Source organism: Clarias gariepinus, chromosome 12, assembly GCF_024256425.1.
Source record: "Clarias gariepinus isolate MV-2021 ecotype Netherlands chromosome 12, CGAR_prim_01v2, whole genome shotgun sequence".
Classification (NCBI taxonomy): Eukaryota; Metazoa; Chordata; class Actinopteri; order Siluriformes; family Clariidae; genus Clarias; species Clarias gariepinus.
Window position 1 is genome coordinate 2,701,723 of NC_071111.1, and position 16,063 is coordinate 2,717,785.

At 47.3% G+C, this 16,063-nt stretch overlaps 1 protein-coding gene across 1 annotated transcript in view; it reads left to right on the top strand.

The window, feature by feature from the left end:
• Window positions 1-411: 411 nt before the first annotated feature.
• LOC128534670 (scavenger receptor cysteine-rich type 1 protein M130-like) overlaps window positions 412-16,063 on the top strand; it is a 54,060-nt gene continuing 38,408 nt past the window's right edge. The window contains exons 1-5 of the mRNA XM_053509114.1: window positions 412-594; window positions 3,714-3,866; window positions 3,999-4,333; window positions 4,589-4,745; window positions 8,249-8,576. Of these exons, the coding sequence (XP_053365089.1) occupies window positions 412-594; window positions 3,714-3,866; window positions 3,999-4,333; window positions 4,589-4,745; window positions 8,249-8,576 (1,156 nt within the window). The remainder of the gene's footprint in view (window positions 595-3,713; window positions 3,867-3,998; window positions 4,334-4,588; window positions 4,746-8,248; window positions 8,577-16,063) is intronic.

The window sequence follows — 16,063 nt, forward strand, 5'->3', positions numbered from 1 at the left end:
TCGCCCATGCCACTTCGGATTCGTGAGTACTCAATTTCTTGGGTTTGCTTTCAGATTGAGTGTGTGTTTATAGGAGTTAGATGCGGGTTAGATTGTGTTTTCCCTTGCTTCCCATTTGTGAGAGTTCTTAGACTAAACAGCGTGATTATCCTGCCTACTCGTGTTTTTCTGTGTTTGGGTTTACCATTCACGCTACAAAGGGCTAACCGCTTAAGGTACGTCTTCTGGTCACCTCAGGTTAGTTCCTGACAGAATGACTGAGCCATCCGCGGTGAACCCAGCGTATCATGCACGTCTCTGCGACGTGGTAGATCAGCACACCGAGCTAATCAATAAGCTAAACGGAGAGATCGCTAATCTGCACTGGGGCCTCCAAGACGTCCAGGAGATGCGATGAGATCCGGCGGGAGAATGCGGAGCTCCGTGTGGCTGTGGATAACCGACTGGCTACGCATTGCTCTTCTTGTCTCGTTGCTATCCGGGCAGGCGGCTGAGTGGGCCATGGCAGTTCTTCGAGCGGACACAGACACCGCCTATTCATACAATAAATTCACCCGCCAACTCAAACTCTTCTTCGAACACCCAGCGGGCGAGGTGGAGACCGACACCAAACTCTACCACCTGCGGCAGGGAGTATCATCCGTGAGCCGGTACACCGCAGAATTTCGCACTTTGCAGTACAGACCACCTATGGGGACGCCGCGCTTTGGACATCCTTCTACGAAGGGCTGGCTTCACATCATCAATGATGTGAGTAAAAATTTCCCTGTTCTTTCGCCACCAGGTTTAAGCTGGCGTATCTCCGCAGCCGTTGGGGCTAGAGAGCTGGGGGATGGCTCGGTGGATTTGGCCCCACAGCCTCGGGAAGGGCATCTAGGTGTCGCGGAGGTGGGGCATTCGGGGCGCCCCTTATTGGCAAACAAGCTCTCAGTGCTCTTTTCGGGATATATCCGCAGCTGTCTGGGCTAGAAAGCTGGGGGAAGGCTCCTTGGATACGGCTCAGGCAGCCCTACAAGAGGGGTTATGTCTTTCGGGGATGGGCCGCTCGTCGGGGCCAGTAGGTGGCGCGCAACGCACAGGTGTTTGAGCTCCTGAAACTTTGCGGGCATATCTCCGCGGCCCTTGGGGCTAGAATGCTGGGGCAGGTGTCATTGGATGCGTCTCGGGGCCCTGAAGAAGACAGTCTAGGTTTGCCAGGGGTGGGTTGCTCGCCGCGGCCGCTAGGCGGCGCGCAACGTCCCGGGGTTCAAGCCCACCTAACTCCGCGGCCCTTAAGGCTAGAGAGCTGGCTGAGGTCTCGTTGAATTCGTCTTGGCCCCCTCAGGAAGCGGCTCTAGGATTCCCAGGGGTGGGTGCCTCCGGGCCGGGGTGAGCGGCGCACAACCCCCAGGGGTTAAGTGGGCGTATCTCCGTGGCCGTCGGGTCTACGGGGCTGTGGCTGGTGGCATCGGGTCCGCAACCTTCTCCCGAGGTTAGGTGAAAAATTTGGGGCAGATCGGATATACGGTGACCGAGATTAAAGACAAGCTCGCCGGACGAGAGCTTCCCGCCACACTTGAAGGACTGATCCAGCTCACTCTACGTATTGATCAGCGCCTTCTCTCTCGTCCGAAGCCAGTCCCGAGGACCCTGCCACCCGCACCCACATTCTCCTACCCCACACTACGACCAACTGCAACCTTTACTACCACCATTACTGGACTTGATAGTTCTCCACCTTCTGCCGTGGTTGACACCGGAGCCGGGGAACCCATGCAATTAGGACGCACCTCCCTGACCGTAGCCAAACGCGCACGCCGGTTTAGAGAAGGTCTGTGCGCCTATTGTGGGTCAGCGGGACACCAATGGCCGATCTGTCCACTGCTTCCGGGAAACGCACAGCCCCGATGAACAGGAGGAGAGACTCACTGGGCCCTTTTTAGATCTTCACCACTACCGGCACCACCACCTCTCGTCTTACGGTTCAGGTATCCCTCCAGTTTGGCAACAAACAAGTTCGAAGTACTGCGATTTATCGACTCCGGTGCCGCAGGCAACTTAGTTGACTCCACTTATGCCAAAGAAATGAGAGTAAAGATCAAGGCGTTATCCCAGCCAATTCGTAACAAATCTGTCGACGGTCAGCCCCTTTTATCCAGCCCGATAACTCACCAGACTCAACTACTCACTTTCACCATCGATCAGCATCAAAACCAGCTCTAGTTCCACCTCACCCCCATCGCCTTACCTCCCATCATCTGAGACGCAGGCGATAGAAGAATACGTCACCAACGCCCTTCGTCATGGAATCATCCAGCCCGCCACATCACCTGCAGCCACAGGGTTCTTCTTCGTCAATAAGAAAGGGGGCGAACGTCGCCCATGTGTCGATTATCGGGGGCTAAATACCATTACCATCAAAAACAGACACCCACTACCACTCACCAACTCAGCCCCGGACGCCTTCTCTGGTGCCACCGTGTTCACAAAGTTGGACCTGCAGAGCGCCTACAACTTGGTGCGCATCAGAGAGGCTGATGAGTGGAAGACTGCTTTCATCACCCCCACCGGACATTATGAGAGCCTGGTCATACCATTTGGACTCTGCAATGCACCCTCGGCCTTCCAACAGTTCATAAATGACGTCCTCAAAAACATGCTGGGCCGATGGGTGTTTGTCTACATAGACGACATCCTGATTTAATCTCACAACTTCGAAGAACACATTTAACATGTACATGCTGTGCTAAGGAGATTGCTCGCTCACCAACTGTACTGCAAGCTGGAAAAATGTGCCTTTCACAAGCACTCCACCACGTTACTGGGTTTTGTCATCTCGCCCCAGGGTGTGGCCATGGACCCGCAGAAGCTAGAAGTTGTAAGTCACTGGCCCCTATCCAGGACTCTTAAACAACTTTAACGGTTTCTCAGGTTTGCGAACTTCTACCGTCGCTTTATCCGGGGCTACAGTACAGTTGCAGCACCATTAACCACATTGACCAGGTCATCTCAACTATTTCAACTCACCCCAGCTGCCATCTCTGCTTTCCGAGAACTTTGTCACCGCTTTACCACCGTTCCTATCCTTCTCCACCCAGATGCCAGCAAACTTTTCGTTGTGGAGGTGGACGCGTCGGATGTGGGCGCCAGCGCCGTTCTCTCTCAGCGAGGTCCAGACAAGAAACTGCACCCTTGCAGTTTCTTATCCAAAAAAATTTGACCCCACTCCGCAGCGATACGGGGTAGGGGACCGCGAGGGCGCCAGGGCGCCAGTGAGCCATTTATCGTCTGGACTGACCATCAGTACCTCATCACGATCAGGAATTTAAAACAGCTCAACCCACGACAGGCACGGTGGGCATTATTTTTTTTCGAACAATATAATTTCCACCGTGCCTGTCATTCCATCATCACGAATCATCGCACCCCTACACTGGGACTTGGAAACGAGGGTCCGCCAGGCACAGGCTGCGGAGACCGAACCAGCAGGCGTGCCGCCTGGACGACTCTACGTCCCCCAATGTCTAAGAAGGGAGGTTCTCCAATGGGGCCACTCATCTACCATCGCTGGACATCCTGGGACCATACGAACTCTATTATTCATCAGATGGGCCTTCTGGTGACCCTCCATAAGAAAAGACATAACTGAGTTCGTTCAGGCGGTGTGCGCCAGGGCCAAAGACACAAATCAACCAACACCTGGGGAACTACAACCACTCCCTGTTCCTCGACAGGCCTGGACGCACATCGCCCTGGACTTTATCACTGGCCTGCTGGTTTCAGAAGTAAAAAACCCCATCTTAACCATCGTCGACCGGTTCTCCAAAGCAGTGCACCTGGTGGCTCTCCCCTCAGCAAAAAACACTGCTGAGCTGATATTGGAACACGTAGTCCGACTGCATGGGTTCCCCAAAGACATCGTCTCGGACAGGGGGCCTCAGTTCACCGCTTGGTTCTGGAAGGCCTTTTGCTGTCTGATCGATTCCACCTGTAGTCTGTCATCTGGTTACCATCCCCAGACTAACGGTCAGACGGAATGGACTAACCAACAGCTGAAGCGCTACCTGAGATGTTTTGTTTCTGATCGCCAGTGCTCCTGGGCCCGCTACCTCACATGGGCAGAAGTGTCCCACAACCTCCACATCTCCTCTGCTACCAGTTTAAGCCCATTTGAGGTTTGCTATGGTTTCCAACCTCCAATGTTCACCCACCAAGAACCGGAGGTTGACGTACCATCGGACCTAAAGTTGGTGCGCAGGTGTCGACGGCTGTGGAATCAAGCCAACCTCACCATCCAACATGCCATCACCAGTTACATCTCCCAGCATCGCCGTCGACACCCTCCGGGACGTTTGTACAAAGTAGGTGACAGGGTATGGCTATCAACAAAGAACCTCCATCTGCACACCGAGTCACGAAAAATTTCACCTCGATTCATTGGCCCATACCGCATAACCCTAAGGATAAACCCTGTCACCTATCGCCTCCAGCTGCCTGCGGTGCTCCGGATTCACCCCATATTCCATACATCACAACTAAAACCCTTCATCACCTCACCTATGATTACACCCACTCCCCCTGCTCCTTCTCCCTGAATCATTGACGGCAGTCCCGCCTACACTGTGGGACGGATCCTCAACTCACGCCCTCGGGGCAGAGGTACCCAGTACCTGGTCGATTGGGAGGGCTATGGCCCAGAGGAGCAATCTTGGATCCCAGCGTGTTTCATCCTCGACCCCGAGCTCATTCGGGACTACCGTCATAGGGTATCTTCCACCCCAGGACTGTCTGGAGCCGGTTCTGAAAAAGGGGGTACTGTCATGCACACTCGGTGCGCGGCCGGCACTAGGACCCGGAATTAATGCGGTCGTGAACCAGGAAGCATAAAAGGAGTAAACAAACCACAACACATCACTCAGTCACTGAGTTCACCCATGCCGCTTCGGATTCGTTCGCCGATTCGTGAGTACTCACTTTCTTGGATTTGCTTTCAGATTGAGTGTGTGTTTATAGGACGCGGGTTAGATTGTGTCTTTCCCTTGCTCCCCATTTGTGAGAGTCATTAGACTAAACAGCGTGATTATCCTGCCTACTTGTGTTCTTCCGCGTTGGGTTTACGATTCACGCAACAAAGAGGTAACCGCTAAAGCTACGTCTTCTGGTCACCTAAGGTTAGCTTCTGACACTTTTTTAAATACATTTTGTAATTCCTTAATGCAGCTTAGGCCTATATTAAATGACAGATGTAACAATGTAACAGTTTTATCCATGTGTAAAATAAATAGAAAAACCTGACTGCTTAATCAATAATTTAAAAAAGAAACATACAGTATAACTCTCTCTCTCTCTCTCTCTTTCTCAGACCCTGTGAGGTTGGTGGATGGTGGACGTCGCTGTGCTGGGAGAGTAGAGGTTCTTCATGGTGATCAGTGGGGAACAGTGTGTAATAATAGCTGGGATATGAGAGAAGCTGCAGTGGTGTGTAGAGAGCTGCAATGTGGGGAGCCTGTGGACGTGCAGTATTTTACACACTTTGGACCAGGTTTAGGACCAATCTGGATGGATGATGTGGGCTGTAATGGATCAGAGTCGACACTGAAGAACTGTAGCTCAGCAGACTGGGGGAGAAACGACTGTGATCATAGCGGTGATGCTGGAGTCACCTGTGCAGGTAAAATGGTTTTAATATAAACATTTGTAATATATATATATATATATATATATATATATTCTGATTAATTATTGTAATTACCCTATATGTTTAAGCTTTATGTAATAAATACGTATTGTAATAGACTGCACTGCCAGGTTCCAGTGTAAAGTTCACATTGATTATGATGACAGCGTGTTGGACACAGAGTCATCACAGAAATCAGACACACGTAGGCGGAGTTTATCTGTAACAGATGCATGTCTTTGCTGCACTTTATTCAGATATAGAACTTAAGAATGTGTTTTTTTTTTTTTTTTGTGTGGTGTCTACCGTAACTGAAAAACAGCATTCCTGAAAAAATCCTGAAAAATTTATAAAAACGTGCATGTGCATCAGTGGACAGGGTGGAGCTCCAAGCCCTCTCCATACTACAGGAAACCTTTATAGGATAAATAATTTCATATTTCTGACTTCACACACTCGTCCCATTCCCCTGATCTCACACCTCCTGGTGCCGGCTTGTGAGGAATGTTAAAGGAGAGTGTGTTAAAGTGTAAAGATCAAGAACTGATTTTAGATCAGGTTGAGAATCTGCGTAAATGAACACTGTCTACTGCAAGGTGGTACACACACACTTTCAACACTAATATTATGCACACGGTGGTAAATCAACATGCTAATAGTGTGTATGTTAGTTTCTTTCAGTAGAAATAAACTCACTGGTGACATCAAGGACATATTGTTCATCTTTTCATTTCAGTACTGTATATTTTGGCGCATACAGTGTTTACAAACATTACCATAATAAAACAGAATTAAAAAATGTACAGACTGTAAACTCTGAGGTATAAAAGTGTAAGAAGATAGAAGTGTAAAAGTACGTTGTGTGTGTATGACAGCAGCAGTGTGACTGAAACATGAGTATGGAATCGATGGTACTGATGTGTGTGTTAGCAGCGGTGTCGTTCTCCATGTTCCAAAGTGCAGTTAGTCTACAATTATTCTGTAAACACAGAAGAAATGTGCAGCGTAGTGAGTATGTGTTACAGCCTGAGTCAGGGTGTGTGTTTACTGTGTGGATGTACAATTTTTTTTTTTTTTTTTGGTGTTTTGGTTGAGGGCCAGGATATGATTGTGTGTGTGTGTGTGTGTGTGTGTGTGTGTGTGTGTGTGTGTGTGTGTGTGAAATAATAATGTCTCTCTCTCTCTCTCTCTCTCTCTCTCTCAGACAGTGTGAGGTTGGTGGATGGTGGAAGTCGCTGTGCTGGGAGAGTGGAGGTTCTTCAGGAGGAACAGTGGGGAACAGTGTGTGGTCTTGGCTGGGATATGAACGATGCTGCAGTGGTGTGTAGAGAGCTGAATTGTGGGGTGGCTGTAAATGCACCTCAGTATGGTCACTTTGGACCAGGATCAGGACCAATCTGGATGTATGATGTAGGCTGTAGTGGATCAGAGTCGACACTGAAGAGCTGTAGGTCAGGTGGGAGGTTTGATGCCTTGGGTCATCGTTTTGATGCTGGAGTCACCTGCTCAGGTAAACTACTGAATTTAGGGAATAAAAACAATGAGTTAGATTATCAGCATGATTTAACTGTAATTCTATCCAGACATTATTTGAATTCCATTTTGTCTTTATTTAAATGTAAAGCCTGGTGCGACTCTACCAAAGAGCTGACTGAGCCTGAGTAAGGGTCCATTTGCAGGAGGTTCATTATGACAGGCAGTGGCAGAGCCAGACTTTTCTCATAGGGATGGCCAGGCTGGGCCCAGCACTCACTTTGGGGTGGCACAGAGACTGAGGCCTAGGTTCAGGTTTTTATCTGTATGGTAAAGTGTCATGTAGGGCATAAAAACTGAGGCCCCTGCATTCATAAGATGTATAATAATAAATGAAACCAAATGTATTTCTGAATATTTAAATTTTACCAGCAATTATACAGTCATAAGAGACTTTTATTTAACATTGGTGAAACAGCATGTGCGTCTGTCACATCGTCTGCCATGGGCACTGTCTCCGTCACGTCCTGTCACGTATTTGTGTTGCCACCCATGCGATAGATCTTACACTGGTGGAGAATGGAAGCATGGGGGCATCCAGCATGGCCCTTGGGTTAAATCCCTAAAAAGGCAGAATTACAGACAGGCAATGCGAGTGGTGACCGGGAGCTCAGTCCTACCGTAGTTCAAGTGTAAATGTTCATTTTCCTGACAAGAGAAACAGACTTATAATCCAGCTTTAATCCTCTACAAATCTTACAGGTCTGTAACTATGCACTGATTGGAACCATTTGTTAAATCTTCCAGTTATATCAGTTCTGACATTAGCACTGCTTCTGGCTTCTACCTGCCGTCTGCACAAACATCTACATCCTTCTTTCATATAGTAACGTTCCCCTTCATTTAACAAATAGCCTTATTGTTTTAAAGATGAAGTTTGCTGTCTTTTTTAAATACATTTTGTAATTCCTTAATGAAGCTTAGGCCTATATTAAATGACAGATGTAACGATGTAACAGTTTTATCCATGTGTGAAATGAATAGAAAAACCTGACTGCTTAATCAATAAACTAAAAAACAATTATATAACTCTCTCTCTCTTTCTCTCTGTCTCTCTCTCTGTCTCTCTCTCTCTCAGACACTCTGAGGTTGGTGGATGGTGGAAGTCGCTGTGCTGGGAGAGTGGAGGTTCTTTATGGTGATCAGTGGGGAACAGTGTGTAATAATAGCTGGGATATGAGAGAAGCTGCAGTGGTGTGTAGAGAGCTGCAGTGTGGGGAGCCTGTAGACGTGCAGTATTTCACACACTTTGGACCAGGTTCAGGGCCAATCTGGATGGATGATGTGGGCTGTAATGGATCAGAGTCGACACTGAAGAACTGTAGCTCAGCAGACTGGGGGAGAAATTACTGTGATCATAGTGGTGATGCTGGAGTCACCTGCACAGGTAAAATAGTTTTAATATAAACATTTACAAAAAATGAATAAATTTTATGATTAAATATTGTAATGACCCCATATGTTTAAGCTTTATAAAATAAATATGGATTGTAATAGACTGCACTGCCAGGGTCCAGTGTAAAGTTCACATTGATTATGATGACAGCGTGTTGAACACAGAGTCACCACAGAAATCAGACACACGTGGGGCATCTGTAACTTAAGAATGTGTTTTCTTGTGTGATGTCGGCGTAATTGAAAAGCAGCATTAAGTTCAGTTGAGTTCAGTGTTGTTTGTATAGTGCAGGGATCTTCATCTCCAGTCCTGGAGGACCAGAGTCAAACACACTTTGATCATTCTTCTGGTCAAACACACCTGATTTAACTTTTTTTAAAGGCGGGTCCAGATGCAGGTGTACAGGCAGGGTGAGAACTGTTCTTAGGTTGTATGACTGGGTGTGTGCGCACAGAGCCGGGAAATCCGCTGGTGCTGGAACTGTGCCAAGAGCGTGGAGCTGAATCGTAGTCGAGGAGGAGAAGGGCGGGTCGGTGTCATTAAATCCGTCAGCGAAGCACCAGTGCAGTAGCGTAAAGGCAAGCCGTAGTCGAGAGAGCACGCATTGGGTCGAGAGCCGTGAAATCCGTGAGCGTGGTGTCTGTGCCGAGATGTGAAGACAAGACGTTGACTACGCAAGAGAGCGCACGTGGGGTCGAGAGCCGTGAAATCTGTGAGTGTGGTGTCAAAAAGTTTTCGAACTTTGTAAGCCTTACTGCCATCGATGATGCGGGGAAAAAGATGAGGGTGGGTGGGTGGACTTAGTGGACAATTAATGAAGAGGCGGTTTGGCAAAACCCAGGAACCATTGGAGGTCTCCCCGCGAGACTTTTATAGGCCAGCTAGTGACTGCTTGGACCTTAGCTGGTTCCACCTGAATGGGGACAAACCTGTCAAAGCGGAGGGCAGAAAGTTGTGTGCATATTCAACCCAAGGGAGAAACTTTTTTGAAAAAATTTCTAGCGCTTGGTTCATTCGCTCGGTCTGCCCATTGGGCTGGGGATGGAAACCTGACAGTAGGGTAGGAGTAGCCCCGACGAGCCTGCAGAATGCCCCCCAAAACCGAGAGGTGAACTCTGGGCTCTGGTCTGATACAATGTCCGTGGGGAGGCCATGAAGCCGAAACACATGGAGGACAAGTAGTTCAGCAGTCTCCTTGGCAGATGGCAGCTTAGGGAGAGGCACGAGGTGCACTGATTTGGAAAAACGGTCGACGATGCTCATAATGCAGTTGTTGCCATCGGACAAGGGTAGGCCGTTGACGAAGTCTATCGCGATATGAGACCAGGAGCGTTGAGGAACAGGTAGGGGTCTGAGAAGGCCAGCGGTCGGTCGGTTGTCGCTCTTGCAACGAATGCAGATGTTGCAAGCCGCCACAAACCTGGACACGTCCCTCCCCAATGTGGACCACCAGAATCGTTGCTGGGCGGTGAAGCAGGTTCGGGCGGCACCTGGGTGGCAAGATAGCTTGGATCCATGGGCCCACTCCAGGACTTGTGAGCGTAGGCGAGTGGGGACGAAGAGGCGGTTAGGTGGGACATCACTTTGTAGCGCGGCCACATAAAGGGGCATTTTAAGTAGCAGGGAAAGGGTTACGGAGCTAATGCGGCTCACCTGCGCAATGAAATGTGCCCGATCTGGTTTTATTTGTCCCTATAGACAGTGTTGGTCACAGGGTAAGCTCTCGCGAGCATGCGCGAACCCGAAAGCGGCGTCGGGTCACGTGTGCCGGTATAAAGCCGGAACCGGCAAGCGGCTCGACACGGAGAGATGAGATTCACAGCGCTGTTGTTTAAGAGAGAGAGTTTGTTTGGCGGATCCAAAGGATTACTGTTTCCGGGCGGATTAATCCCATTGGACACTCACAATTCACCTCTTGTTCCGTTTTCTCGTGCTCCCGGACTTTCCATCTTGACCGGTGAGACCGAGCCATCTCTCCCGTACACCATTTCACACACAACAATATCATTGAATCTGGACTATCATACATACACACACACACACACGCTTACACTTCACCCCTTTGTTTATATTTGTATATATTTTGTACATATTGGTTTTTGGTGCACCTTGTTTGTTTGGTTGTTGGTTTGTTTTGTTTAATACACTTTGGTTTGGTTTACATCTAGTTTTGTGTCGCGTCTTATATTGTCCCGCCTCGGTTGCGCAATACCGGAAGTGCAGTTTAAAAGCCCATATTTTGATTCTCGACCCCGTAGCAAAGTAACTAGCGGTTTAATTAAATCCAAGTGTTACAACTTGGTCTGTGCTCTTGGGACAGAGTCTGCCAAACCTTGGCCTCTATGTCCAACTCCAGAATGGTGTTGCATGTCGTAGGCATCTGGAAGGGGGAAAACTGGCGTGAGAGGGCATCTCGCTTAGAATTCCTTGAGCCCGGCCAGTAGGACAGGGTAAAATTAAATCTGAAGAAAAATAATGACAATCGAGCTTGACGAGCATTGAGTCTCTTGGCGGTGCGCAGGTACTCCAAATTCTTATGGTCGTCCACACTAGAAATGGGAGCTTAGTTTCCTCTAGCCAGTGCCTCCACTCCTCCAGGGCTAGCTTGATGCCCAAGAGTTCTTGGTCCCCCACATCATAATTTCTCTCGGCTGGGGTTAGGCGATGGGGGTAGAACGCACATGGTTGCATCTTGTTGTCCTGGGTGGAACTTTGGGAGAAGATGCCCCCAACCCCGGTATTGGAGGCATCAACTTCCACCACAAACTGGCGAGACGGGTCGGGAGCAGAGGTAAACCTTTTCTTAAGGTTAGTGAAGGCTTGGTCAGCTTCCTTATTCCAGCAGAACCGGGTCTTTGCGGAAGTCAGCGACGTCAGGGGGGCAGCGATGGAGCTGTACCCTCGTATAAAGCAGTGGTTGGCAAAACCCAGGAACCATTGGAGGTCTCGCCGCGAGACTTTTATAGGCCAGCTCGTGACTGCCTGGACTTTAGCTGGTTCCATCTCTAGCTTGGACGGGGAGATGACAAATCCCAGGAAGGTTGTGGAGGATGTGTGGAACTCACATTTCTCTGCTTTAATGTAGAGGTTATTTTCCAAGAGTCTCTGAAGAACTTGACGAACATGGTTCCTCCAATCCTTGAGAGAAAATTAAAATGTCATCTAAGTATACAAACACAAAAGAATTGAGGAAGTTGCGGAGAACATCAATAATGAGAGATTGAAAGATGGCGGGAGCGTTGGTCAGGCCAAAAGGAACCACCAAATATTCATTATGTCCCGTAGGAGTGTTAAAGGCTGTCTTCCACTTGTCGCCCTCACGGATTCGGACCAGGTGGTATGCATTTCGTAAGTCAAGTTTCGCAACTGTGTCGGCCCCCTGGAGCAGCTCGAAGAAAGTCACCATAAGTGGGAGTGGGTAGCGGTTCCTGACGGTGATTTCGTTGAGCCCCCTGTAATCAATACATGGATGAAGGGTCTGGCTGTAGCTGGGAGTGTAGGGAGTGCAGAGTGAAGGCCTGATGTGGCACAAAAGGAACTCCAACGAAGATGCAAGTCAATCTTCCCGGCGAGATCCATGAGTTCATGGAGGTCTGAAGGATGTTCGCGTGAGACTAACTCGTCTTTGAGTCCCTCCGACAGCCCTTCCAGGAAGATATCGGCTAGGGCTCTGGCGTTCCTTCCGCTCGAGGCGGCTAAGGTCCAAAATTTAATGGCGTAGTCATAAGCAGAACGTGATTCCTGGCGGAGGTGTAATAAATTTGTTCCGGCCTCCCTGCCGACGTGAGATTGGTCGAAGACTCTCTTTATTCCTCAAAACTGTCACAACATGGGTTGTGCGCATCCGGGAGGACTGTGCTCAACCCCCGGGCCCTACCAGTGAGAAGAGTGATAACGTAGGTTCCCTGGGATCTTTCTGAAGAGAAGGTGGAGGCCTGAAGTTCAAAAATGGCCTGGTGGTGACGAGCTCCTCCTGATGTTTACCAAGGAGAGTGCCTTGATTCTCTAGCGCCTGTCTCATCGAGTCTAATCCTGCTGGATCCATAGTATGGCCAGATTATTCTGTCAGGGTCCTCGTCGGTTTTTAAAAGAGGGTCTAGATGCAAGCGTACAGGCAGGGTAAGAACTGTTGTTAGGTTGTATACCGAAAGGGAGAAGCGCGGGTCGGTGTCGTTAAATCCATCAGCGAAGCGACGGTGCAGTAGCGTGAAGGCAAGCCGTATTCAAGAAAGCACGTGTTGGGTCGAGAGCCGTGAAATCCGTGAGCGTGGTGTCTGTGCCGAGACGTGAAGACAAGCCATAGTCGAGAGAGCAATGTTAGGGCAAAGCAGGGAAATCCGTCAGTGAGGCAAACAAATCAGAATCGTGACGCAAAAAGCAAAAAACGAGAAACAGGAAAACTTGCCAACGTGAAGGCTATCAAAACAAACGTGAGATAATTGGTTAGGAAACTCAATAATCTGGCAAGGACATGGCGCACTTATAAATCAATGAAATTAGCGCTGGATGAGAAACCGGTGTGCAGGCTGGGCGGTCCAGGGGGGTGGGAGGTGACATGACAGCGTGGGATAACAAGGGGGTGTGATAAAGAGCATGACAGCGTGGGAAAGGAAATGTCAAATGACAGACACGGTTTTTGATCAGTGCGAAGCGCTAAGAGCGTGACAGTGTGTGTGTTTGTGTTTGTTTGTGTATGTGTGTTTGTGTGTGTATGCAGTGGTGTCTAAAGTATTCACATTCATTACTTGGGTAGAAGTATAGATACCAGGGTTTAAAAAAACTTCTTTAGAAGTCAAAGTCAACTTTAGCTTTTTACTCAAGTAAAAGTGTAAAAGTACTGGTTTCAAAACTACTTAAAGTATAAAAGTAAAAGTAATGTGAAGGGGGAAAAAGCATGAAGGATAAAAGCTTGTGCCACGGGCCTATATACTGCACTAACTACACCTCATAAAAAAAAGAAAAATGTGGGGTTTTTTTTTTTTTTTTTTTAACAGCCATAGTGATTTGGGATACTGTATATGGCAATTGAAAATGAATGCATTTTAGTACAATGCAAATACATTAAAGAACTATATATGTGTACTACTGAGCATTAACATGTTTTATAAAGAAGAAGATATGATAAATAGTTGTATTTTAGTAAGTATTTTAATGGTGCAAAAAGTCAAACTTCAGGGACATGTCATCGGTAGGCTTTATTGGAATGTAAATATACATCCAAGCTTAGGTGCAGGAATCTGTGAGGGCAACATACAATAAAATTAGTGTACCCAGGGCAGGCTTAGTAACAATTACCCTTGTATGGTTGTCTACAATAAACATTAGTGCTGTCAGGATGAATGATTAATCCAAGTGAGCTGCCCAGATTGCCCGCTGTTCCGCTAATGTTCTGCAAAGTTCTGCAAGCTTCCGCGAGGACCGCCAAAAAAATGAAACGTTTAATTTTTCATGCGGAAAGATGGAAACGTAATCACAGCGCAAAAACTTGCGGTGAATCATGATAAACCCTACTTATGGCCACTGCGCGAAACCGCGTAGGTGATATAAGGATATAACACCGTCTGACAGCGAGTCAAACTGCATAGGTGAGATAGTGATCTTATCAACCGAAAATGCTATTTTATTCAAACGTGCTTGCTGGAGTTTGTGACGTGACGTCATATGCAGGTGCGATGGATCGCGTACCAACCAATAGGATGTTCGGAATGGTATGTTTATACTTCTCATTTAACCATAATCAAATTCGCTCCAGCTAGCAGATGGCGCGATTTATCCGGATGTTGTTGTTTTTTTGTTTGTTTTTTAAATGACAAGGTGAAATAAAATACGAGTAACGAGGCTATTTTTAAAATGAAAGGAGCAGAAAGTACAGATAATTGCGTGAAAATGTAAGGAGTAGAAGTGCGTTCATTAATAACAGTTAAAAATAATCAGATAGACTTACAAAAATGTGTCAGGAAGCCAAAGAGATCTGCAAGTGTTCTATGTGTGTGTTTAAATAAAAATGTTATTAGTCACATACACAACAATAAAAATAAGATATGCAGTAAAAGACTTATATGACTGTTTATGACCTTAACAGAAAGATTCCACTATCATGAAATAAATAAAGATAAAGATCTTACAATTAAATTAAAAATAGATTTTTTTTAAAAACAAAAGTAGTAAAAAGATAATAAAAAAATTATAAAACAGATTTTTAAAAATCCTAAAAAAATTTATAAAACCTGCGCATCTTGCAGGAACGTGCATGTGCATTAGTCCACAGGGCGGAGCTCCAGCTCTCTCCATGCTGCAGGAAACCTTTCCAGGATAAATAATTTAATATCGGTTTTGACTTCCCACACCCAAAATTTAAATTCAAATTGTATTTGCCACATACACAGTCATACACAGTACGATATGCAGTGAAATGCTTATACGACCTTGTGTGACCTTAACATTTTTAAAAACAATTAACAAGAAATAAGAAAGAGAAACAGAACAATATATATATATATAAGAAATATAAAACTTATCTGTACAAGACAAAATAAATGTGAATGCAAATAAAAAGTGAAATGAATGAAAAATGTCCAGAAGTGTGCAAATGAGCATTGTGTGTGCAAATGTGCAATATGTGTGCAACGTGTGTGCAAATGTGCTATGTCCATGATTGTCTAGTTTATAGTGTATTGATGTGTGTGCACAGAATAATGTCTATGAGTGTCCATTTCTGTGCAATTTTGCAAAAACAAGGAGATGATTAGTCCTGTGTGTTAATCTGACTGAGAGACCGTATCGCCTGCTGGAAGAAGCTTCTCCTTCAGGGAGCGAAAGAGCTTTCCTGACTGCAACAGAGAGAACAGTCCATTGCTGGAGTGGCTAAGGTCCTTCACGATCTTCCTGGCCTTGGTCCAGCACCGCTTGCTGTAGATCGAGTGCAGGTCAGGGAGCTTGGTGTGGATGGTGCGCTCAGCTGATTGCACCACCCTCTGTAGAGATCGCCTTTTTTACCACAGTGTTGATGTGACAGGACCATGTCAGGTCCTGCGTGATGTGAACACCGAGGTATCGGAAGCTGTTCCCTCTCTCCACTGTGCTCCTGTTGATGATGGGGGTCTGGTAGTTTCTCTCCTGCTTTGTACTAAAGTCCACTATCAACTCCTTTGTCTTGCTGACGTTCAGGAGGAGATTGTTCCTCTGGCACTAGTTCTCCAGATTTCCAACCTCCTCCAGGTAGGCTGTCTTGTTGTCAGAGATCAGACCCATCACGACAGAGTCGTCAGCAAACTTAATGATGGTGGTGAAGTTCGTAGTGGCTGGGTGTACAATGAGTACAGCAGGGGGCTCAGAACACAACCCTGGGGGACTTCAGTGCTGAGAGCAAGGGAGGCTGAGACATGTCCGCCTATCCTTACTGCCTGTGGTCTGCCAGTTAGGAAGTTGGAGATCCACTGAAACATAGATGACCTGAGTCCCAGGTGCTCCAGCATGGT